The sequence below is a fragment of the Monodelphis domestica genome, chromosome 2, assembly GCF_027887165.1.
Source record: "Monodelphis domestica isolate mMonDom1 chromosome 2, mMonDom1.pri, whole genome shotgun sequence".
Lineage (NCBI taxonomy): Eukaryota > Metazoa > Chordata > Mammalia > Didelphimorphia > Didelphidae > Monodelphis > Monodelphis domestica.
In genome coordinates this window covers 435,125,458-435,149,831 of record NC_077228.1, presented here as the reverse complement: position 1 = coordinate 435,149,831, position 24,374 = coordinate 435,125,458, and the positions used below count along the sequence as shown (strand labels likewise).

The window sequence follows — 24,374 nt, the reverse complement described above, 5'->3', positions numbered from 1 at the left end:
GTTTTCTTCTCCACCAGTGCTTTAGCTCATTCTATCTCCATTCTTTCATGTCCCAGAGATTCTTTGACCTTTTCTTTCATTGTAGGGACTAAGAGATAGATCAAAGAAAATACAGCAAGCAAAAGTTGAAAAGAAAAAAAGTAGTGAGCTAGGCATAGTTGTCAGTCAGTCATCTATTTTGTCTGATTCCTCATGACTCCATTTGGGATTTTCTTGGCAAAGATACTGAAGTGGTTTGCTATTTCCTTTTCCCACTCATTTTATAGATGAGAAAACTGAAGCAAACAAAGTGACTTGCCCAGGGTCACACAATGTGTCCAAGGAGATTTAAACTCGGGAAGATGAGTCCAGACCCAGCACTCTCTCTATCCATTTTACCTAGCTGCCCCAGGCATAGTGGTTCACACCTTTAATCCCTGTAGCTAACATTGTTTGGAAAACTAGGTGGCAAAGTGGATGGAGCCCTGGGCTTGGAATCAAGAAGACTAGTCTTCATGAGTTCAAATGGGACCTCAGACACTACCTGTGTGACAAGTCACTTGACCCTGTTTGCCTCAGTTCCTCATCTGTAAAATGACCTGGAGAAGGAAATGGCAAACCACTCCAGAATCTTTGTCAAGAAAACTCAAAATGAGGTCACAAAGAGTCAGACATGACTGAACAACAAATAAGTAGATTGTTTAAACTTGGGAGTACTGAGCTGTAGTACAGCTAAGCTAATTAGATATTTATGGCACCAATATGAGGAGCTCCTAAGAGTAAGAGATGACATCAGGCTATTTAAGGAGTCCAAGTGGGAAACTGGCTCAAGACTTCCAAGACAATGGAGGTAGGATTAGACCCATGAGGGACCATTATATTTTCTACTTGGATGAGAACAGAAGACCCAATCTCAAAAAATGTATTTAAATTTTAAAATTAAGGTAAAAATGGTGGATTCTAGTTCTAACAATGCAATCTGTTTAATTCAGTCAGGCTTGATCTTGGATTTAGTAGGGCATGAAGGGATGTAGACACCTTTATCAAGGAGCTCTAGCAGAAGAATTAAACATGTGCCTGAGGGTTAACAAAGAAAAGTCTTTGTTCAGGCACTGAAATCTTGTGGGATAAAATACCTTTTACCCGCTCTGAGAAAAGAGCAGTATGCCCTTTCATCACTTTCTTAATAATCTGACATGCCTCAGATTTGCAGGCTGGCTTCAAAGAGATTAGTTTGACCCTATTTGGAAGGAGATAAACAATAGCTCTAGTTTGCCTTCTATAAAATTTTAAATTATTAAAGACTTCAACAGTTTTCGCCGTAAGATCCAATGTTCAGAAATTAGAAACAGAATCAAAATAGAAATGAATTTCAAAAGACTCATCATGTTTACTGATTTTTAATGAACTCCAAATTTTAGTGGAAAGGGAAGAAATGCTGTCCATTATATAATAATGCAGATTATTTGTCTCAATAGAACACAGTGCGTTTTGAGAGTTTACACACTACCAGAGTTGAACAAAATTCTTTGTTTCTCTACTTTGTTAGCCATTCCCCTCTTATGCTACTTGAAGAAGAGGCAACCCTATTGTTTGCTAAAGCTAATAATCTTTTACTGGTGTGGTATTCACCCATCATATTCTTTTCCTCATTATCAGGTCTGGTTCTGGAGATATCATGGTGAAAAAGAGTTTGAATGCAAGCAAAACCTGGAAATTTATGGAAATATAGTCCAGAGTCTCAATAGAATTATCTCATGATTTTAGCATTATGAGACTATATGGCTTCGTAGATTTGAATTAGAGCCTGCAACTTTATTGATGTTTATTGATGCTATTGTGATGAGTCTGGAGGGAGAGGAAGACTGTAGTAGCAGTTGGTGATGGTATTGAGAGTCAACAAGGTGAGATGGATTGTAATAATAGTGACTGATGATATTGAATATACCCAAGTTCCACCAGAGTGTCCAGAATCTTTGTCCACCAGAGGAAGAGGCGACAGCAATAATCAGAACAGAATATATGCTGCATCATTAGGAAATTTTCTCTTGTCTAGAATCCATGTGTCATTTTGTTTTCTGTTCAAAAGGGAGATATTTAAAGCCAGGGTTTCCTGATTCTATTTTAAACTGTTCTTTATTGTTTCAATAACATTTTAAAGCTGATTTCTTTCTAGAACAAAAATGAGATTGATCTAAATTGTTTTGAGTGTTGTCTTTAATTGTTGGTAGAATATATGAGGGTGGCCTGCTCCAAAGTAATTTATAATTGAAAATCTGTTACCCTATAAAAGAACTACATTTCCCAGGAGTCTACTGACTTCCTGTCATTAAGTACTTCCTGTAGACAGAGGATATTAGCTAGTGGGCTGTCCTCTTGGGACTCTTTGGCTTGATGACAATGAGCTTGGTGGTGATAAAGTGGGCTTCTGAACTGGCTGATCAACTATGGGCACGTGGTCTTTATTTTGTATCCCTTTTATTCCTTTATTTCTAATGATCATTAATAAATCTCCTAAAATATAATATTTTTATTATTGAGATTTAATTTTAACTTTTACAGCAAAGGACTTATACATGGCCTGCTGGCCTCATGTAGCCACAAATCAGATTGAAATGTAATTTTAAAATATTTAATAAATTAAAATGCTATAAAGAATTTATGATATTAAATTAATTCAAGGCTAGCCCTTTCTGTTCTTCTGCTTTAAAACTGATACATAATATCCATTCTAAGACAGAAAGAAGGTAAGGGCTTTAATTCCTTTTAATTCAGTGGTAGTAAGGTGGTTCATGGCTAGAGAACTGTGCCTAGAGATAGGAGGTCCTGGGTTCTAATGTGACCTCAGACACTTTCTGCTTTTATGATCTTGGGCAAGTCACTTAACTTTAATTGCCTAGTTCTTACCTCACTTCTGCCTTGGAACCAATATTTAGTACTGATTCTAACACATATGGTAAAGGTTTTAAGAAAAAATAAACTAACTCAATATGTGGCTGGAAGAGTTCCTTATGATGGATTATTGGCACCCATTTTCATGACTTTGACATCATTGCTCTAGATTATACTTCACAGAATGTAATTGGCTGGATAGAATCCTTTCTAGTTTGATATTTAGATGCTGCCTGAGGGAATAATGAACTGTGGGGAAGGGGTATTTTATAAATAAATTGGACATCTTTAGCTTCCCCTTCTTTACCTCCAACAACATCTCTCTCAATGGATTCCTTTCAGTATGCCTATAAATATGCTCGGGTTTTCCCAAATCCAAGAACAAAACAAAATTAAAAAAACCCCTAATCTTCCATTAATTCTTCCACTGCTCTAGCAACATCATATTTTCCTCCTCACTAACAAACATCTGAGATAAGTAATTTATACCCAAAGTATATAGTTCTCCCCAACCACCCTCTCCTCTGTCCTTTGAAATCTGGCTTTTCATCACTCCACTAAAACAACTCACTCAGAGTTCATCACTATTCTCCAAATTGCAAATTCATTAGCCCCTTTTAAATTCTTAAATTTCTGGTCCTTTGAAACATTCAATACTATAAAACCTACTGTATCCCTCCCTCTCTCCCTTCCTTCCTTCCTTCCTTCCTTCCTTCCTTCCTTCCTTCCTTCCTTCCTTCCTTCCTTCCTGCCTGCCTGCCTGCCTGCCTGCCTCCTACCAAATCCTTGCCTTTCCAAACAGCAAGTACTGAAAATTCAGTTGCCATGATATATATTTTTTTCATATCTGTTCCTCCTTCTCTGTTCCCTACTCCTACCACCCTCTTATGAGTTCTCATTAAAGCAGTGGATAGCTTTTACACACACACACACACACACACACACACACACACACACACACACACACACACACACACACACACGGATTGAGCACTGTTTACTACATGTATTACACTGGGCAAGTCACTTAAATGCTTTCTGACTCAATTTTTTCAACTATAAAATGAGGATAATAATAGCATCTTCCTTTTTTAAAAAATATTACCTTCTGTTTTCGAACTAATTCTAACTTTGCTTCCAAAGCAGAAGTGTGGTAAAGGCTAGGCAATTTGAATTAAATGACTTGCTCAGGGTCACACAGCTAGGAAATATCTAAGGCCAGATTTGAACCCAAGTTCTCCAGACTCCAGGCTTGGCTCTCTATCAGCTGAACCACCTACCTGTTCCCAAATGAGTCAATATTTGCAAAGCACTTAGCATAGTGATTGGTACATAGTAGGCACTTAATATGCTTGTTTTCTTCCTTTGACACTCTTAAGGCTAAGATTATAAATGCAATTCTTTCAGGCACTGAAAGCTGATGAAAATTTTTAAAAAGTTATAAAAAATCTAGTAGAAGGATATATAGCACAAGATAGTGGTGGTGTTGAATTTTAATAAGAAACATAACTATTTGAAAATTAAATAACATTTAAATTTAAGGTTTATAGCATTTATTCTTCTGAAGTTATTAAAGCTTGAAACTTCAGTAAGACTTTTGGGGCACTATATCTCCTAGCCTCCTTTACAGGTGAAAGAGGTTCTCTTTTCCTCATTATTTTAGTAATGGTACAACGGTGTGGTGTTTTTGGTTTTAAAAATATATCAATTTAATAGCCTGGATTTTAATCTCACTACAGAAGTCTGTAATGCACGGGTGAAAACATGCCACAGGTTTTCCTGGGGGCAACTCCACTGTCATTTTAAATCTTTGGAAATGACAGGTGGATGGGTGGAGTGGCATATATACTTGTTATATTAGGGAAGACAGACAAAGGAGGGTGGATCACAATTAATTTTGTATGATCCTCACTGCTTAGGCAATTTAGAAATGACTTCATTTACTTTTAAGTGACTATGGGGGAGGGGGGGGGCGGGCGCTGTAAATTTACAATAAAGCAGAATGCCTGTAGGTAATTTTAGGAATTTTAAGGTGTGTGTTAAATTGCTTTGCTTAGTAAATATAGTTCCATCTTGTACGTGCTGTGTTCTTTTCCATGGATGCTGTTGAGTGATTTGGGGGCCAGGAAAGTGGTTTGGGGAAGTTAGTACTTGTGGAAAAAAAATGAAAATAGTGAGAAATGGAAAATTGCTTTGAATTATAAGAACTATTCCCTCTTCCTTCTCTTTCACTCCTTTACCTGGTTAAATCAGGAAGTGAATCAGAATTTCAGAGATTTAAAATAATCTTGAAAATTCCTTGTCTAGTTAATTCAGCCCCCTACCCAAAGACTGAGTACCTTCTACCATGGTACAGACCAGTGGTCATCCAGTTTCTAAGATGAAAATTCAGCTTAACTGTTTAAATGACTCCCTCTTTTTCCCTATCCATTTCTCCCTTTCCCTTTCCTTTTTTCTTCCCTTTTCTTTCCTTTCCCTGTATTGGCTCTAAGGCAAAAGAGTGCTAAATGCAAAGGGGGATAAATGACTTGCCCAGAGTAAGACAGTTAAGAAGTATCTGAGATCAGATTTGACCCCAGGACCTCCCATCTCTCTGCCTGGCTCTCAATCCACTAAATCATCTAGCTCCCTCCTCTGCCTCCTTTTTTTCCCTGAGACTTTGGGCCACAATTTCAAAGCTTCAGAGCACAATAGAATACCCCACCCCCTACTTTGTTTGCCTTGGGAAAACCAAATTTTAGAAGGTGAAAGTGAGAAGGTTTGAAAATTCTGGAGGGACCCTGAAGCATATGGTAATTGACAGATGCTCTCAGTAAGTCAGCTTGGGATAGGAGTGGGGTGGAAAGAGGATATCCCTGTCCTGGACTGTGGACTTACATAGATTTTTGACTGAAATGACTTTAAAGAAGAAACATTAACATCTGCTTTGCTACTGAACTCTAAGGACCATGGGATTTTTTCATCTGATTTACAGCTGAAAACTTCCACATGTTTGGCTACTCCATCAGAATGTGAGCTTCTTGAAAGCAGGAGCTGTCTTAAATTTCTTTTTGTATCCCCAGTGCTTGCATAGTGTTTTACACGTGGTAGATGTTTAATAAATGCTTTATTCATTCACTATTTATAGAGAGCAAGAGGTATATTACAGAAATAATAACACTAATGTTTCCTGACATTTATATGATGCTATGGTTCTAAAGTGCCTGTCGTACATTATCATCTGTTGAAGAAAATGGGGATGCTTGGCATAGAGAAGACAGGATAGCTGTCTTTAAATATTTTGAAAAGCTGTCATGTAAAAGAGGAAACAATACTTCAGGTCCTCCTTACCTCCTGCATGGACTATTGTAATAACCTCTTAAATGTCTTCTTGCTTGTTTATCCTGCCCCTTCCAATCATCCTTCTTTTGACTTACAAAAATGATATTTCTAAATTCCAGGAATTCCAGCCATGTCACTCCTCTGCTCTACAGCCTCCAGTGGGTCCCTTTTGCATCAATAATACATATATACGCTCTTCTGCTTGGCATTTATTATCTTCCCCCAAACCAGTTTTCTAGGCTTATAATAAATGAATTTTTTTTAACCTTTACCCTCTGTCTTAGAATTGATAGTAAGTACTGGTTCTGAGGCAGAAGAAAGGTAAGGGCTAGGCAATTGGAATTAAGTGATTTGCCCAAGGTCACACATCTAGGAAGCATCTGAGGCTAGATTTGAACCCAGGTCTTCCCAATTCTCTATTCGCCTAGCTACTTACATGCCCCAATGAATTTTCTTCATATTCTCTTCGGACCAACTAACTTGACATCTTTCTTGTCCCTGATTCCATCCCCATCCATGCCTTTGCTGAGATGGTTTCTGTTACAGAACTGCATTCTCTTCACACTCTTAGGATCCTTTAGTATCTGTTAAAGCCTAGCTCAAATCCCTTCTCCCACTTGAGGTGATCCTTCAACTGCTAAAGTTTTCCCTTAAAAATTATTGTGTGTATTAGTATATATTGCTTCTCCAGATAGAATGTAATCTCCTTGAAGGCAGGGGCTATTTCATTTTTGTCTTTCATTTTGTATTCCTAGAATTGAGCAAAAAGCTCATTACATAGTAGGTATTTAATAGCTGCTTATTGATAGATAATAAATGGTTACTGATTAGTTTCCAGGTCCCAGAGGACAGGACTAGGAACAGTATCTCCTTGGTATAAGTAGGGAGATTTTGACCCAGTGTAAGTGAAAAAAAAACTTTCAAAAAACTCAACATTCCAAAAATGTATATTGGGATGTACCAAGTAGGAAGATAAATGACTACCAAATTAGGTATGTAATAAATGTTTTCTGGACAGTCAGCCATGTTGTAGAAGAGATTCCAACATTGAGTGGAAGATAACTGCTGATCTATTATAATTCTAAAATGCAGATTTTGTCATCTGATGTCAGTAAATATTATTATCCACATTTTCCAGAAGATGGACTATTGTCCAGGAAGGAGGTGAGGAGGACCCGAAGTATTCTATTTTCTCTCTCACATGACAGAAGAAAAAAGTTCAGAGAAGTGCAGAGCTTTATTCAAGGACACATTGCCACTAAATGGCAGAACCTGGATTCAAACTCAACTTCCAATTTGTAGAATTACTATATTTTAGTTTTAGTGTTGCTGTCTTTCTGCTTGCAGAAAAAAGTGACAAGGAATAGAATTTGGGGGGCATTAATTACTAATCAGAGTTAAGTTAGTGTAGATACTGACTACATTTTTTTAGTTTATTTTTTCAATCAATAAGAATTTGCTTTCCCCCCCTTCTTACCTTTCCCTCTTTCAACAATTGAACAACAACAAACTCCTCATAACAAATATTCATAATCAAGTAAAGTGAATTCCCACATTAGCCAGGTCCAAAAATATATACTTTGATTTTTGCATCTGTCAGCTCCCTATCAAGATGGTGGTTAGCATAATTAATTTTCTTCTTACTGGAATCATGAATTGTTACTGTATTAATGAGAATTCTCAAGTTTTTCAAAATGATTTTTCTTAAGTAGCTGTTACTGTGTTAATTGTTTTCATGGCTCTGTTCAGTTCATAATGGTTTTTCCAATTTTTCTGAAACCATACATTTTTTTTTTCATTTCTTATGGTACGGTAATATTGTATTTCATCATATGCCATAATTTATTTAACTATTCTGTTAGTTGATCACACACCTATTCCTCAGTTTCTAGGTTTGCTAGTACAAAACAAACTGTTCTAAAAATGCTTATACTTGTGGGTCCTTGTCCTCTTTCATTGATCTTTTAGGGGCATAGGCTTATCAGTGGTAAAGATGAGACAAAGGGTATGCATGGATTAGTAAGTGTAGGATCACAGTTCCAAATTGCTCTTCAGAAGGGGTAGATTTCAACACCAACAATGTGTCTATCAGTGTGTCTGTTCTACAGCTGCTCCAACAATGGCCACTTTCCTTTGTTGTCATCTTCATTAACCTATTCGGTATGAGATAGGACTCCAGAATTGCTTTAATTTAAATTTCTATAATTATTAGTGATTTGGAGGATTTATTTCATTTTTTTTTTTGGTATGTCTATTGAATGCTACGATATCTTCCTTTGAAAATATCCTGTTTACATCTTTAAACCATTTATCTATTGAGATATGCTTGGCCATGTTTTTGTAAGAGGTTGAGCACCCAATAAAAGAATTTCTTCAGGTCCATATTTCTAGTTTAGGTCAAGTGAAGCACAGAACAATAGTCATGGAGGAGAGTCCTAGATATTACTTATTAATTAATTATTGCATTTTGTGCAAACTTTGCCTATTATTCAGAAGTTTAGCAACTGAATTTGGTTGGAAAGGAACATTTTCATGCACTAACTTACTCTACTTAGTCAATGCATTGAATTCTCAGCAGCAATAGGGGTTGCTTTATGGTTAGACTTTGATCTATATCCTCTCTTTAAAAGAAAATGGGGAAGGTTCATCAAGGCAGTGGCTATACCCCACCCTAACCAGACATTCCAGAAAGCCAAGCAAAACAAAACAGCCTGGTGTGATTACATGGTGACAGTTAGAAGGGCAGAGGGGGTTTGGGTGCTGTTCATTGAATGAAAAGTTAATGTTTAGTAGAGAATGACCAGGTTAGAGAGATGCATGGAGACAATACTAAAAGTCTGAGGTTGAAGCCTTCAGCTATCCTCTGCTCATCATCAAGTATGATATTTTAAGCAATTAACATTTTAAGCATTTCAATAAGAATGATCTTCCCCTCCCCACCCTAAGGAGAGGGGGAATTATGGGTGTGGAATATTATATGTACTGTCAGACAAAACTGATGGGTTGATTGGTTTTACTGAACTCTCTTTTTCTTTGTTCTTGTTATAAGGGATGGCTTGCTGAATAGAGGGAAAATGAGAGCTATATTTAGAAATGAATTTGATGTGATATAAAAACAAATTATAGAAATTTTCTTAAAAAGAAAAAAAGTAAGATTTACTATTTTTGGATAAAATTTACCTTTTAAAAGAAAAGTAAACTGATGGTCAACTCACAAATATAAGTACATGAAATTCATTTTATTGTTTAGGCATCTAAATGCATCTTTCTCTATATCTAGTGTATAGGGGCAGTGAAGGCAGATTACATGTCATCACACTGGAATCCATCAGGATCCTAGACTTCACTTCCCTTTTTTAGGGGAAAACAGAGACCAGAGTATGGATTAAGAACCAGTAGACAGGGGGCAGCTGGGTAGATAGCTCAGTGGATTGAGAGCTAGGCCTAGAGTTGGGATGTCCTAGGTTCAAATCTGACTTCAGATACTTCCCAGCTGTGTGACCCTGGGCAAGTCACTTAACCCCCACTGCCTAGCCCTTTTACTGCTCTTCTGCCTTGGAACCAATATGCAGTATTGATTCCAAGATGGAAGGTAAGGGTAAAAAAAAAAAAGAACCAGTAGTCAAAATCAAGTAGCCTGGAATCATCATAGTATTAGACAATAGGAAAGCAGGACAGAGAAAATTCTAGAAATAGGGAGTGGCTAGAGTCCTTGTACCCAGAGGGTCCCAGCTGTTCCTATTTTACCAGAAGGTTGTAATCACATGGCATAAAAAAGCCATAGAACAATCAACCCTATTGGTGTCGGTTCCTTTGATCTTTAGATTAGTCATGTGAGGGGACTGAGCAATATTTTATGAAGCAAACAAAGGTCTAAACCACTAATCACTTCTCTCCTCCTGTATTCCCTCCTCCCACCTCCCCTACTCTGAAACAAACATACACGCACAAGTTTGGGAATTTCCAAGGTTTTTCTTATTTAAATTTCCTTGCGTGTTATTTTTGTGCCTTGAAGCCAAGCATCTCCACTGAAGGACTCTGGGAGAACTTGTACCATGTGTATTCTTTGTTTTTCTTTCTCCACCCCAACACACACCTGGTCTAGTAAATCTAATTTCTTATCAAGCAACTTGGGCTTTGGGTATGGAAAATACTCCTACCTCTAGATGATCTTGGCTGTTATGAATCTATATTTCAAGATCAGGAAAAGCTATGTCCTGGACAACTCCTTCTGAGCTCACTCCCTCCCTCCTGGGATGTGCTAGGGTCTGAAATCAGTGACCAGATCAGATGAGAGGAGAAAAACATAGGGAAAGCACATAACTGGGAAAAAAGAGGTTGGTTTTAAGTTCTCCAAATCTTGTCCTCTACCTCCCCCCTTTATAATAGGTGGCCAATAATCAGGAATCATTTTGACCTAGATCAAGACAGTAGAGAAATAAAAGCTAACCACAGATTTAAACCTAGTCAAAGAAAAAGGGTAAGGGACCAGGAAACCATCACTATGTTCCCTTTTTCCAAAAGTGGGATTCTATATACTTAAGGACAGCTAGTTGGCACATTGAATAGTGGCTTGGTCCTGAAGTCAGGAAGACGCATGTTCCAGAATTCAAATCTGGCCTCAGACACTTACTAGTTGTGGGACTCTGGGCAAGTTACTTAACCCAGGCTGCCTCAGTTTCTTCATCTGTAAAATGAGCTGGAGAAGAAAATGGCAAACCTCTCCGGTATTTTTGCCAAGAGAACCCTAAAATGTGGTCCAGAAGACCCCAACACACTGGAAATGACTAAACCAATAAATATACCAGAACTGTACTCATTGTATTATTATTATTATTATTATTATATGACTGAGGCAGAATCTGAATTCAAGTCTTTCTGACTTCAATATTCTATCCACTATATTTAACTGCCTGTATAAAGAAATTGCTCCAGGGTTGCTGGTTTCAATAAGGAAAGCAAAAACTGTATTCAGAGTAAATTTAAGCTCATGGTTACAAAGTTTCCTTAACTATACTCCTTTTCTAGAAAGTCAAAAAATTCTAGGGTTGGAGAAAAATCTAGAGTGAAATAAGCCACCCGTGACCCTACCCTATACCTTCAGTAGGGATAAGGGTCAAAAGACAAGGGCGAGAAACCAGAAAAACCCAAGGTAATCCTTGGGGTTAGGGACATTTCAGCATGTGATTGCATGGTATTTCAGCCAAGTCTACATGCCTTGCCTTTGTTTAAACAAGACCCATGGGGCCAGATTATTTTAGATACACGTGATTGGTTGCATTGATAAACTTCTGTATTGCTGAATTCCTAGATATACAGTTTTATACACATTGTAGAGTGGAGATTAGAGATTAGAATCTGATCTGTAGTGATATTTTAACCTAATTTTGTGGGGGAATTTTACTTTGAGGTTTCTTTGGAAAGGTTTCCTTAATACAATGTCCTAAAAGTTTTAGTGTCTGATGTCAAGGTGATCTAGGGTTATTCTCTAATACTTGATATATTGCTAAAAGTTTCTTTCATTGTTTTGGAAGAAAATCTTGGTTAAATTTGTAGAAAGATCACAGGACCCCTGGATTCTAGCCATGTTCTGCTGTTAACCTGTTGTGTACCCTATGGTTTGTTTGGCAGACTACGAAACTATGGTTTCATAGTGGACAGAGTGCTGAATCTAGAGTTAAGAAGACTTGATTTCAACTCCAGCTTTAAACACAATTAGCTGTGTGATTTGGGGCAAGTCATTTAACTTCTGTCAGGTTCAGTTTCCTTAACTGTATAATGGGGAGAATAAGAGCAACTACCTCTAGGGTAGTGAGGATCAAATAAGATAAAAATTATAAAATGTCCAGCATGTGTAAGTGCTTAATAATTGCTTCCTTCCTTCCTTCATATATCCCCAATGGACCTATTTCCTCAGTTTTAAGGATTTTAACTTTATAATCTCTCAAGTCCCTCTCATCCTAAGTGTCATGAGGAACAGCATTGCACTATGGTTAGAAGGTTGACTTTGGAGCCAGGAAGGTCCAAGTACCATTTCTGATCTCTGACTTGTACATGCCAGGACACCTTGAGCACATCACCTAACCCCTCAGTGTTCTAGACCAAAGTTGTCAAACTCAAATGGAAAGGGGGTCACTACTCTATACACAAGGATTCCTGTGGACCCTGAATATTGATTTATTTTTTAATGTAATATTATCTGTTTTTATTTTCTTATTGTTAAATATTTCCCAATTGTATTATAATCTAGTTCATGCCACCCTTGGGAGTATTCTGGGCTGCATTTGGGTCACATGTTTGACATTTCTATCTAGACAACTCTTTAAGACCTTAAATTGCAGATGTGAATTTTAGATTTACTCCACCCTGCTTAATCTTTAGAATTTTAGCAACCAGGAATGTATACACCCCTACTTAAGCACAGGCCCACCTGTGCTAGCAAGTGACAAATCAGAAACAACTGACTGACCCCCCCTGGGCTGTCCAAAACCAAGTTTAAGCCACCATTGGTACATGTGGGACATGGGAAATGATGTAAAGAACTTTCTTTATATTTCACATGACTTCTTATGAGAGGGACTTGGTGGTGGAACCTGACTTGGAGGAGCTTGAGTGTGAGATCTCAGACTGCTTCCCTGAGAGGATCACGTGGTGAGTGTTAAGGCTGACTCCCCTTTCCTTGGGGCTACCAACTAAAATATATATTCAGTCAACCCTAAAATTTACCCTTAACATAGAGATGGTGCCGATTTGCATTGGTAGAGGATGTTTCCTTACCAGAGGATGCCCTACACTGATGAAATCATAGATCTAATCTAGCCTCTAATCTTGCCACAGAAGAATTACACAGAAGAATTATGTGAGTCGGTCAATGATGAAAGCAACAGACCCCTTTTATTGGGTTTAAGATTATCCCCCAACCTCCAACCCATCCAGTTGAACTGAAACCTTTGGAAAACAAGAGCAGAGTATCTCCCTTCCAGCTCCAAATCTATGAATTTATCTTGTTATGAAGTCACAGGCTGGGAGGTGCAATTGATTAGAAAATTGAAAGTTTTTAACTTGGAAAAAATCCAAGAGGGAACAAGACAAGGAAGTGGAAGAACAGGGGAAAAAAAGAGAGAAATAGCTTGAGAAAGGAGAAAGTCAAAGAGAAAACTCTTACTTTGCCTCTTGATGGAGGAGAACTGGGGCTTCCTCTTAACTTTGGGTCTATTCTCTGGTTAACTACTAAGAAGCAGATTTTATATTTGGTAGAATATGAGATGCTCTTCAGATCCTACTATGTAAACTTATGTGTAGTTGTTAAACATTAAGAATCTGCTTTGTGCTAAGCCCTGTGCTAAGTCCTGGGGATACATAAAAAGACAAATGATAGTCCTTGCCCTCAAGAAGCTTACAATCTAATGGGGGAAGACATCATACAAAATAGAGAAGAAAGGCATGGAAAGTATTTGGGAAAGGTGGGCATAATGAAGTCTATCAGAGTATAAGTAAGAGGGAAATGAAGAGATGGCTAACCTGTGCTCCTTCCTTAAATGGAAGGTCTAGAAGGAGGGATTTCTGCTCTCTAATGGGGTGGAATGGTAGTGTGTGTTGGGGGGAAGAATAGCAGCAGAAGTAAAGTTAGCTCTAGAAGGAAAGCTATTCCTTCATCTCTAAAAAAAGGATAATGATCCATGGAAAAACTATTTTTGAGTGAAGAGGAAGAAAAGCTTTCTGGGGATGGTGGCAGACACTACTCAATCTCCCCACCTGGATAGCATGTGTTTGTGAACATATGGCACCCCTGCTCCTTTTGTCTCTGTACTTATTCATTTCTGATCTGAGATAGATGAGCATTGAAGACAGAATGGACTGGGTTACAACCTTATGCTCTTTGAAATGTTGGAAAAGAGACTTCTGAGTCAAGTGACTGACAAGATTGAGGACTAGACATTTTCTCTGATCCCCACAACCTGTCAAACTTCTCTTCAGCTCTCTCCATGATTAGGACACATGGAATAAAAACCAAGCAAAGCCATGAATTGTCCCCTACCTCAAGCTCACTCAACACTCCCTTCCTTCACTGCCTATCAGGATAAAGCATCTTCGCTAGTCAACCACAAATTTTTGACATATGAGCTTGCAACAAAAACTAACCTTATGCTTAGGTTTTCCCTATGTCTTTCTAATGCCATGAGACTCCAGGGTGCTGAAGTTTGTTCTGGCTTAGATAGACATGCTTAGATAGCTCATGCTTAGATAGACAACCAGTTCTGGGGTATTCTGTAGAAGATTCCTGCAGGAGAGCAGAGGAACAAGGAAAGAGAAAGGACATGTTTTGTGGTTTACAATTGAGCTCAGCCCCATATCTCATATTCTCCTTTCTCCCAGAGCATTGGATATGCAAACTACAGAAATCATTTTAAAACATACATGAAAACATTGTATACAGTAATTGCTTGAATGTGATTATTTTACCGTAGTTACTAGATGAAGATATATTCAGATGTAGAGATCCAGAAGGAAGTGAGATTTTCCTTCTGTTGGGGTGTGGACAGGATAAATCCACATTGACCACATCCTTTAGACTAAACACAAAATTGGGAACTCCCAGAAAGTAGCCAGCTGTCTGAGAACCAGAGAGCTTGGCACTTACTTGGTGCTCCTTTTGGGTTTGGGTTGAGCACATAAGAGTAGGAACAAGACTTTCTAGTATTTGTTTTTTGTAGTGAATAAAATCAGGTCAATATCTGGCAACTTGCAACTTACCAGGTGTTTAAAAAGAAGCATTATACGACTGCTTTACTTGGTGCTGTTTAGTTGTTTTTTAGTTATGTCTGACTCTTTGTGACCCCATTTAGGATTTTCTTGGCAAAGATACTGGAATGGTTTGCTATTTCCTTCTCCAGCTCATTTTACAGTTAAGAAAACTGAGTCAAACAAGATTGAGTGACTTGCCCAGGGTCACACTGCTTCCATTAACTTCCATTGCCTAGCCCTTACCACTCTTCTTCCTTGGAACCAATACACAGTTCTAATTTTAAGACAGAACATAAGGTTTTTTTGGGGGGAAAAGCAAATTAGTTTTCAGAGAATCTCTTTCAAATACAGAATCTCCAATGGTCCATATGTTCATTATGTCTGAGACATTCTCTTAAATATTTCCGACTTTAAGGTATGTCTTACAGAATTCCTTTCCTAGTCAAAGCCATTCCTTCTAGTTTCTGCTAACACATTCCATAAGCAGAATCTCTTTTGTAGTGATGACTATGAGAGATGAGATTTTAGATGGCAGTTGTTTTAGTCATATAAAACTGAGAGCACTTTCCTTAATATTTATATCCAAAGAAAAGCATATTGTTACTTATAATAGGAAAACAGAAATTAGATAATTTACCTCTGAAAATAAATAGAAGAACCAAGCATTTATAAGAAGCAGGAAGAGAAGGAAGGAGACAAACATTTATTAAGTGCTTACTATGTGCTTTACTGTGCTAACTAAGCATTTTATAAATATTATCTCATTTGATCCATAGAAAAAACCTGGGAGGTAGGTGCTATTATTATCTCCATTTTACAGTTGAGGAAACTGAGACATACAGAAGTTAAGTGACTCGCCCAGGGTCATACATATTAGTATCTGAGGCTAGATTTGAAGTCAGATATATCCACTCTATCACCTAGTTGTGAGCAAGAATACTAAAATAGGTCAGTATTAAATAAAGAATAATGCTTCCCACCCCTCCCCCAAATGTTTTATCTTGCTTGGGATAACTATGCTTTATTCTTCTTTATCTGAGTTTTTCAGCTCTTTCAGTTGGCAAAGACCTAGTTATATTATTAGTGCAGCTTTGATATTTAAAAAGAATGAAGGGTAACCCTGGGCAAGTCACTTGACCCCCATTGCCTAGCCCTTACCACTCTTCTTCCTTGGAGCCAATACACAGTATTGACTCCAAGAAGGAAGGTAAGGGTTAAAAAAAAAAGAATGAAGGGGGCAGCTGAGAGGCTCAGTGGATTGAGAGTCAGGCCAGGAGCTGGGAGGTCCTGGGTTCAAATCTAGCCTCAGATACTTCCTAGTTGTGTGACTCTGGGCAAGTCACTTAACCCCTATTGCCTAGCCCTTACCACTCTTCTGCCTTGGAACCAATACACAATATTGATTTCAAGATGGGATCTTGGTAAGGGTTTTTTAAAAAGGTAAGGGTTTTAAAAAAAGGAATGAAGGCAGCTTATCTTCTCACTTGAATTCACCCAATATGGCTTGAAGCCCCATTGTATGTAGAATTAGAATATCTAGGCTGGTGTCCTCATTACTCTTCTTATTGACTATGATGATGAGCAAGTAATCAGGACCTTGATTTTCTCATCTGCAAAATGGGGATACAAAAACTGGCACAAAATTCCTCTTAGAGTTTTTGTGAGGATCTCAAAAGATAATAAGAATATTAGACCAGGAGAGGACTTTTATTTTATTTTATTTTAGATGTCATTTAGTTAAGGATTATTCAATTAATTATTTTACAGTTGAGGAAACTGAGGCTCTGGCATAAGAAAAAAAATTTGCCCAAGGCTCCATGGTTAATTAGTGCCAAAAGTGGTATTCAAACTGAGGTCTTTTGATTCTGGGTGTAGGTCTGTTTCCTCTAGGAAACCTCTAGGAAAGTGCTTTGCAACTATAATTTATTATTATGGTTCCTCAGAGCAGATTATTGCTACAAAGTCATGTCTTGTCCTCTGGAAACATTTTTTTTTCTAGAATAGCCTTCCTTCTTTTGCCTTCCTCTCCTCCTTATATAGTAAAGGCATTTGCCCCTAAAAGACATGTCTAATTCATTCACTGCACTGTCTCTTAATTCGTCAGAAAATTAAAAAACTCTTCTCTCACAAGCAATATTTGGTGGATAAAGATAATCCAACATGCAGAAGATCTACAACACAATCCACTTTATTCACAACCTGTGCAAATTGCCTCTACAACTGCCAATCAGTCAGCAAACATATATTTAATGCCCAACAAACACTATGGGAAACATTGGGGACAGAAAACAAGATAGAAGGCAGTCCCAGCCCTTGAGGAGCTGGCCATCTAATGGAGGAGACAACATGCAAACAGTTATGAGGATTTGGCGATGAATTGACAGAGGGAAGGGACAAACATTGAAAGAAACAAGGAAAGAGTTGGTTTTTATTTATTTATTTTTTGGTCATCTGTCATCTTTACCTTCCATCTCTGCGCATCTTCTGACAGCTTTCTTGCTGGGGTATTCCTGCACAGTAGATTTCCTCATTTTTGAAGCTAAAAACTGGCTTGAACAGTTGTAATTCTTTTTGGAGGAGATAGACTAGGTGGCATGCATCTTAGATAAAAGCATCATGCAGATTGCCGAAAGTAATTTCAGAGTTGCAGATACTGTACAATGGAATATGGAACTAGATCCCCAGGTAACTTCTGTCAAAGCAAAATTGTTTTCTATAATTTGAGAAAGGGCACAGGTGAGACACATGGGTTTTGAGTAAAACACTTACCTCTTATCCAGGCTTAAGTAGCGATTAAAGCGAAGCTGCCTATTTACTTCCTTTTGGGGTGGGGGGAGAAATATAGAGTCAAGGAGAAAGTTAAAATGCCTGAGGTTGTACAGTATAAATACTAGGTCTTGGGTAAATGAGGTCTGGTTTCAACAAGAGTTTTGGGGACTGGTTGGGTTTATTAAATTTGGCATAGCGAACATGGCTGCTATGACCACGCTTGCAAATTGAAATATAGTGCCAATATTCAGACCAATTCCCATAAGAGATCATTACTGATCAAAATATGTGTAATGAATTAGATCCTGGCTAATTGTCAATAACAAAACCAAACCCATCCTTCCCTTCTTGTCCTCTCAAGCCCCCAAACTACCCTAACTCCAAACACTGTCTTGAGATTTATTACACAAATAGGCAGAACCTTAGACCTTGCATTTAAATTTCTGGTGATTATTCCTAAATGTACTTTAATGCCTGGACAAATTTCAGGGCATGCTTTTTAACTGTAAGATGAGCCATGCTTCAGACAGCATTTCAGACAAAGCCAACATCTTTGGTATTTGTTTTGGTTTCCCTCATTCCTTTAATAGTCTCTTCATAAACTTCTGTCAGCATCATAGCTCTCTGACTCCAGCAAAGAAGAGGTTGGACCACCCCAGAGCACAGTGTAGTCTGCCTACAATTGCAGATAACTTTGAAGTTTAAATTTATATTGTATAGAGAAAAATGCAGTTTCCTCCTTGTTAGTTATGTTTCTGGTGGGGCAGGAGAGATTTTTTCTTCTCATTTTCCTTAGTCAAATTAGGACGTTATCTCATATGTTGAGAGGCATTTTGACATGGTGGAGAAATAGCTACTAGCTTCAGAATTAGGAAGACCTTGGTTCAATTCCTATACTGTCCAATACTCACTTTACAATCTTGTGTAAGTCACTTAACCTTCCAGTGCCCCTAAGCAACCTTCTAAGACAATAAATTGCAGAACAGATGCTGAATTTATTTGTAGGGGGGATTTTTTTCACTTAAGGGTTCAGTTCTCTCCACCAAGCTCCCCCCAAAACCTAAACGTTCAGATGTATAAAGCATGATGAAAGTCATAAGAGAGTGGTAAGTCAATAGCTTTGTAGTGTGTTTTTTCCCCTAGAGAGAAAATTTTGGGGAAAAAAACCTTGGAAATCAGTAAAAACCATCAATCAAACAGTTTTATTTTTTAGGTTCAAACTATCTTATAGCAAAGGAAGTCTCAGTCTATTATCCTATATATCCTATGATCTATTATTTTCAGGATATCCTTAACATTGAAACTCAAGGAAAGTGATGAACACTGTAGAGGCATTAAAATTGCCCAGCTGAGTTGCCACTGGGGGAAAGTTTTCCCACAAGGAAAAAATATCCATTCTTCTATCATAGTCCTCTAGAGAAATAATAATTCAGATAAATCAGAAAAGAGATGACAAGATATTGTTCCAAGATGCATTTGGGCGCCTATGAGCTACTTGAGAAAATTATTATCATATAGGATTCCCACATCCACTTCTGTGTCCTTTTTGAAACCAGATTATGATTGGAGAGGCCGAGCAGAAAATGTTGAAGTTTAGGAATTTCATGTCCTTAGCAGTCGTTTTTTTCTCCCCGAAGACCCAAAAGAAACAGGATGGCCAGAAACTGAGTATTGGAGTTTATCAATGTTTTGAATGTAAGACTAATGCCTCATACTCATGTTTGAATGTCTTCTCAGTTTCCCAGAAGAGACAACACAGAGAGGAACAAGGACTGGGCAAAAGAGAAAAATTAACTCTATTTCTATGTTATGAAACAGTGCCTATTAGGCCAGGCAGCATGAGGCAAGTATTAACTGTTTACCCAGAGGTAAACACAAGGATATGATAAATGTTATTTATTGGCTGGATTAGGAAAATTTATACTGTAACTGTTTTCTAAGAGGGGATGTTTTGTCTCTTTAGTGTAAATTCAATCAGAATATGGGAAACAGAGTCATCTCAAAATCTGTTTTGCATTCAAAAGCCCTCAACCTCTTAAATGAGAATGAGCCCTATTTTATAGGAGACATAGTTCTAATGAGAGGAATTTTTTTTCTAACTTGGTTCTGTGGGAAATAGTTTAGCCTTATTGAAAACTTCTAACATGCTTATAGAGTTTTTATTTTTTACTTTAGAAAGAGGGTAACCCTATCTATCTATCTATCTATCATCTATCTATCTATCTATCTATCTATCTATCTCTCTATCTCTCTATCTATCTATCTATCTATCTATCATTTTATTTTTCCATTTGACTATTATATATTTTATTTTAATAACAAATTTCCACACTAGGTTTCTGAAGTTAAATGATCCAGATTGTCTCCCTCCCTTTTTCTCTCCCCTCTCTCAGAGCTGGCAAGCAATTCAATCTGGTTTATAAACATGTGTTATCACACAAAACATACTTCTGTAGCATTCATTTTTGTGAGTGAGTAATCTTATAAACCAAAACCCCCAAACATATACCCAATAAACAAGTGAAAAATCATGTTTTCATCTTCTTTCCTACTCCCACAGTTCTTTCTCTGGAGGTAGACAGAATTCTTTTTCATAAGTCCCTCAGAATTGCCCTGGATCATTGTGTTTCTGTTAGTAGCAAAGTCTATCATATTTGATCATTCCACAATATTGCAGTTACTGTGTACAGTGTTTTCCTTGTTCTGCTTATTTCACTCTGCATCAGTTCATATAGGTCTTTCCAGCCCTTTCTGAAATCATCCTATTTATCATTCCTTATAGCACAATAGTATTCCATCACCATCATATGCCATAATTTATTCAGCTGTTCCCCAATTGAGGGATATCCTTTAGTTTCCATTTCTTTGCCACCACAAAAAGAGCAGCTATAATTTTTTTTTTTGTACAAACAGGTCCTTTCCCATATTTTTTTATTTCTTTGGGATACAGATCTGGTAGTGGTATTACAGGATCAAAGGTATTACAGGATATCAAAGGATATACCCAAAGCTCTTTGGGTATAATTCCAAATTGCTCTCAAGAATGGTTGGATAAATTCACCACTCCACCAGCAATGCATTAGTGTCTCAATTTTACTGTCATATTGGCCACTCTGATGGATACCCCAGAATTGTTTTAATTTGCATTGCTCTAATCAAGAGTGATTTAGAACATTCTTTCATATGATTAATATTAGTTTTGACTTCTTTATCTGAAAACTGCCTATTCATATTCTTTGACCATTTACGAATTGGGGAATGACTTGGATTCTTACAAATATGACTTAATTCTTTATATATCTGAGAAATGAGACCATTATCAGAGAAATTTATTATAAAATTTTGTTGTTTCCTTTCGAATCTTGGTTGCATTGGGTTTGTTTGTATAAAAGCTTTTTAATTGAATATAATCAAAATTATTCATTTTATGTCTTATAATATTCTCTATCTCTTGTTTGGTCATAAATTCTTCCCTTCTCCATAGATCTGACAGTTAAACTATTCTATGTTCCCCTAACTTACTTATAATATCACTCTTTATGTTTAAACCATATACTCATTTTGACTTTATTTTGGTATAGGATGTGAGATACTGATCTAAACCTTATTTTTGCCATACAATTTTCTACTTTTTCTAGCAGTTCTTGTCATATAATGAATTCTTATTCCAAAAGCTGGAATCTTTGGATTTATCAAACTCTAAACTGCTGAGGTCATCTACCTCCAAACTATTGTATTGATCCACCATTCTATTTCTTAGTCAGTCCTAGATTGTTTTGATTATTACTGTTTTATAGTACAGTTTAAGATCTGTTACTGCCAGGCCACCATCCACCATTCTTCACATTTATCCCCTTTAGTTCCTTTGATATTCTTGACTTTTTGTTCTTCCAGGTGAATTTTATTATTTTTTTTTCTATGAAATAGTTTTTTGGTAGTTTGATTGGTATGGCACCGAATAAGTCAATTAATTTGGGTAGGATTGTCATTTTCATTATATTAGCTCAACCTACTAATGAGCAATTAGTTTTTCTAACTGTTTAGAGCTAACACTATTTGTGTCAAAAGTATTTTGTAATTGTGTTCATGTACGTCCTGTGTTTGTCTTGGCAAATAGATTCCCAGGTATTTTATATTGTCTAGAGTGATTTTCAATGGAGCTTCTCTTTCTAACTCTTGCTGCTCAGCTTTGTTGAAAGTATATAGAAATGCTAATGATTTATGTGGGTTTATTTTGTATGCTGCAACTTTGCTAAAGTTATTAATTATTTCATCTATTTTTTGAGCTGATTTTCTAGGATTCTCTAAGTGTATCATCATATCATCCACAAAGAATGATAGTTTAGGTGAAACAGAGTTTTTAGAAAGATTTTTTGAAACTTCCGTTCTAAAGAATCTCCATTTGGCTACTTTCTACTTATGTTACTTTGGACAAATCATAACCTCTCTGAATCTGTTACCTCATTTGTAAAATGGGGAGAAAGAACAGACTAAATGATCTCTAAGTTCTAAAATCTGCTCTAAATCCTATGATCTTATGAAATGATGCCTTTGTTTTGGCTCCTATCTTTGGCAACCAAATATAACCTATCTGTACATCCCCTCTGAGCACAGTACTAGGAATGAAGAGGATCAGATTTCAGTCTGGCCCCATGGCTCTGACACTAGCTCTGGTACTAGGGATGTCACATGGCCTGCCTGGGCTTGAATTTTCCTCTTTGTTAAATGAAGATAAAAAGAGTTGCTTTATTTATACTAAAAAATTATTGTGAGGATAAAATGAAAGTAGATATGTAAAAGTTCTTTGGAAAATTTAAAGCTCAAATATAATTATTTTCATTATCATAGTAATAACCTTACTTATCTGGAGGTCAGTCATTGGGCAGATTTTGCATAAGAATATTAAAGGAATTAAGACTAGAGATCAACTAGTCCAGCCTCATAATTTTATAGATGAAGAGGAAAGTGAGACCGAGCGGCTAGTATGTTCACTCCTCAAAATTTGTGCTTGTCTTCCCTGGTAGAGAATATGAAGAATATGAATGAAAGCCTAGCACAGTGACTGACATATACTTAGAATGTTATAAATTGCTTGCTGGTCAATTTGTAGAGTAGTCTAAGATACAGGCAATTAATAGCACAATCTGGATTCAAACCCAGGTCCTCTGATTCCCTTATTCTGCTCCTTACTCTTGGATTTTCAGATATGTAGCAACTTAGATCAGAAATAAGGGCAGAAAGGCTTTTTCTCTGAGTTGTGGAGCTAGTACTTTTTCCATTGAGACCTTACTTATCCTATCATGGGAGATTCGTAGAAGGCTAGCTTTAGATTTTCTTCACAAACAAAATATTAGTAGTAACAAGTTAGAAAGTGGGTGGCTCAGTGGATTAAGAGCCAGACTCAGAGATGGGAGGTCCTATGTTCAAATGTGGCCTCAGACACTTCCCAGCTGTGTGACCCTGGGCAAGTCACTTGACCCCCATTGCCTAGCCCTTTCTACTCTTCTGCCTTGGAACCAATACACAATATTGATTTCAAGATAGGATCTTGGTAAGGGTTTTTTAAAAAGGTAAGGGTTTTAAAAAAAGGAATGAAAGCAGCTTATCTTCTCACTTGAATTCACCCAATATGGCTTGAAGCCCCATTGTATGTAGAATTAGAATATCTAGGCTGGTGTCCTCATTACTCTTCTTATTGACTATGATGATGAGCAAGCAATCAGGACCTTGATTTTCTCATCTGCAAAATGGGGATACAAAAACTGGTACAAAATTCCTCTTAGAGTATTAGACCAGGAGAGGACTTTTATTTTATTTTATTCCAGATGTCATTTAGTTAAGGGTTATTCAATTAATTATTTTATAGTTGATGAAACTGAGGCCCTGGCATAAGAAAAAAATTTGCCCTCATTGCCTAGCTTTTACCACCCTTCTGCCTTAGAACCAATACGCTGTATTGATCCTTAGACAGAAGGTAAGAATTTAATTTAATTTTTAATGTATCAGTAATTTAAAAAAGAAAACAAATAATGAAATATATTACACCCTCCCTGGGTTCTTAAAATATATATGTGTGTGTGTGTAATATACATGTGACTGAGAAGAATTAAGTGACTCATCCAGGGTCCAACAACTAGTGTCTGAGGTAGGATTTAATTCAGGGCTTTCTGAATCCAAATCAAGGACTTTGTCCCCTGTTCCATCAAGTTGCACTACATTTAACAGAGAAGAAAGCATTACAGTCACAGCATTGACATAAAAATATTAATTCCAGTTGTGAACCTTAGCCAGTCTTCTACCCATTCATCTTTTCCTCTCTGCTCACGAGGTTTTGCTAGTATCCACCTCATTGGCTCTCTGAATTAGAGCTAATCTAGGATCCTCAAGCTTATTCTCAGGGTTGTCAATCTCAAAACACAATATACATCGAATTTATTTTTAGTCACCTGAGACTTCTCTAAGAGAGACTGAACTCTATTGAACTTGCTGTGTCCCTATCCCTGCTCCAGCTACAAAATTGACCACTTGGTGGCAGTAGCCAGTTTTGACCAGGTGTGCCAGTCATCAAGCATCTCAGTTCTTTTTTCAGCTGTAAAACATATTCTTCTCCTCTGCTTAGGTTTTCATTTCAGTCCTTTAACTGTAATTGTAACCTTTAACTTCCACTA

General features: G+C 37.2%; 1 protein-coding gene across 4 annotated transcripts in view; it reads left to right on the top strand.

Annotated features, from left to right (window-relative positions):
• Window positions 1-702: 702 nt before the first annotated feature.
• Window positions 703-24,374, top strand: part of IPCEF1 (interaction protein for cytohesin exchange factors 1) — a 268,654-nt gene continuing 244,982 nt past the window's right edge. For 3 of the 4 annotated variants that reach the window (XM_056818971.1, XM_056818970.1, XM_016428978.2), the window contains exon 1: window positions 703-829. Coding sequence is in view for 1 of the 4 variants with exons in the window: in XM_016428976.2 (XP_016284462.1) it covers window positions 766-829 (64 nt within the window). In the remaining 3 variants the exon portion in view is untranslated. The remainder of the gene's footprint in view (window positions 830-24,374) is intronic. The other variant, XM_016428976.2, reaches the window with a different exon arrangement.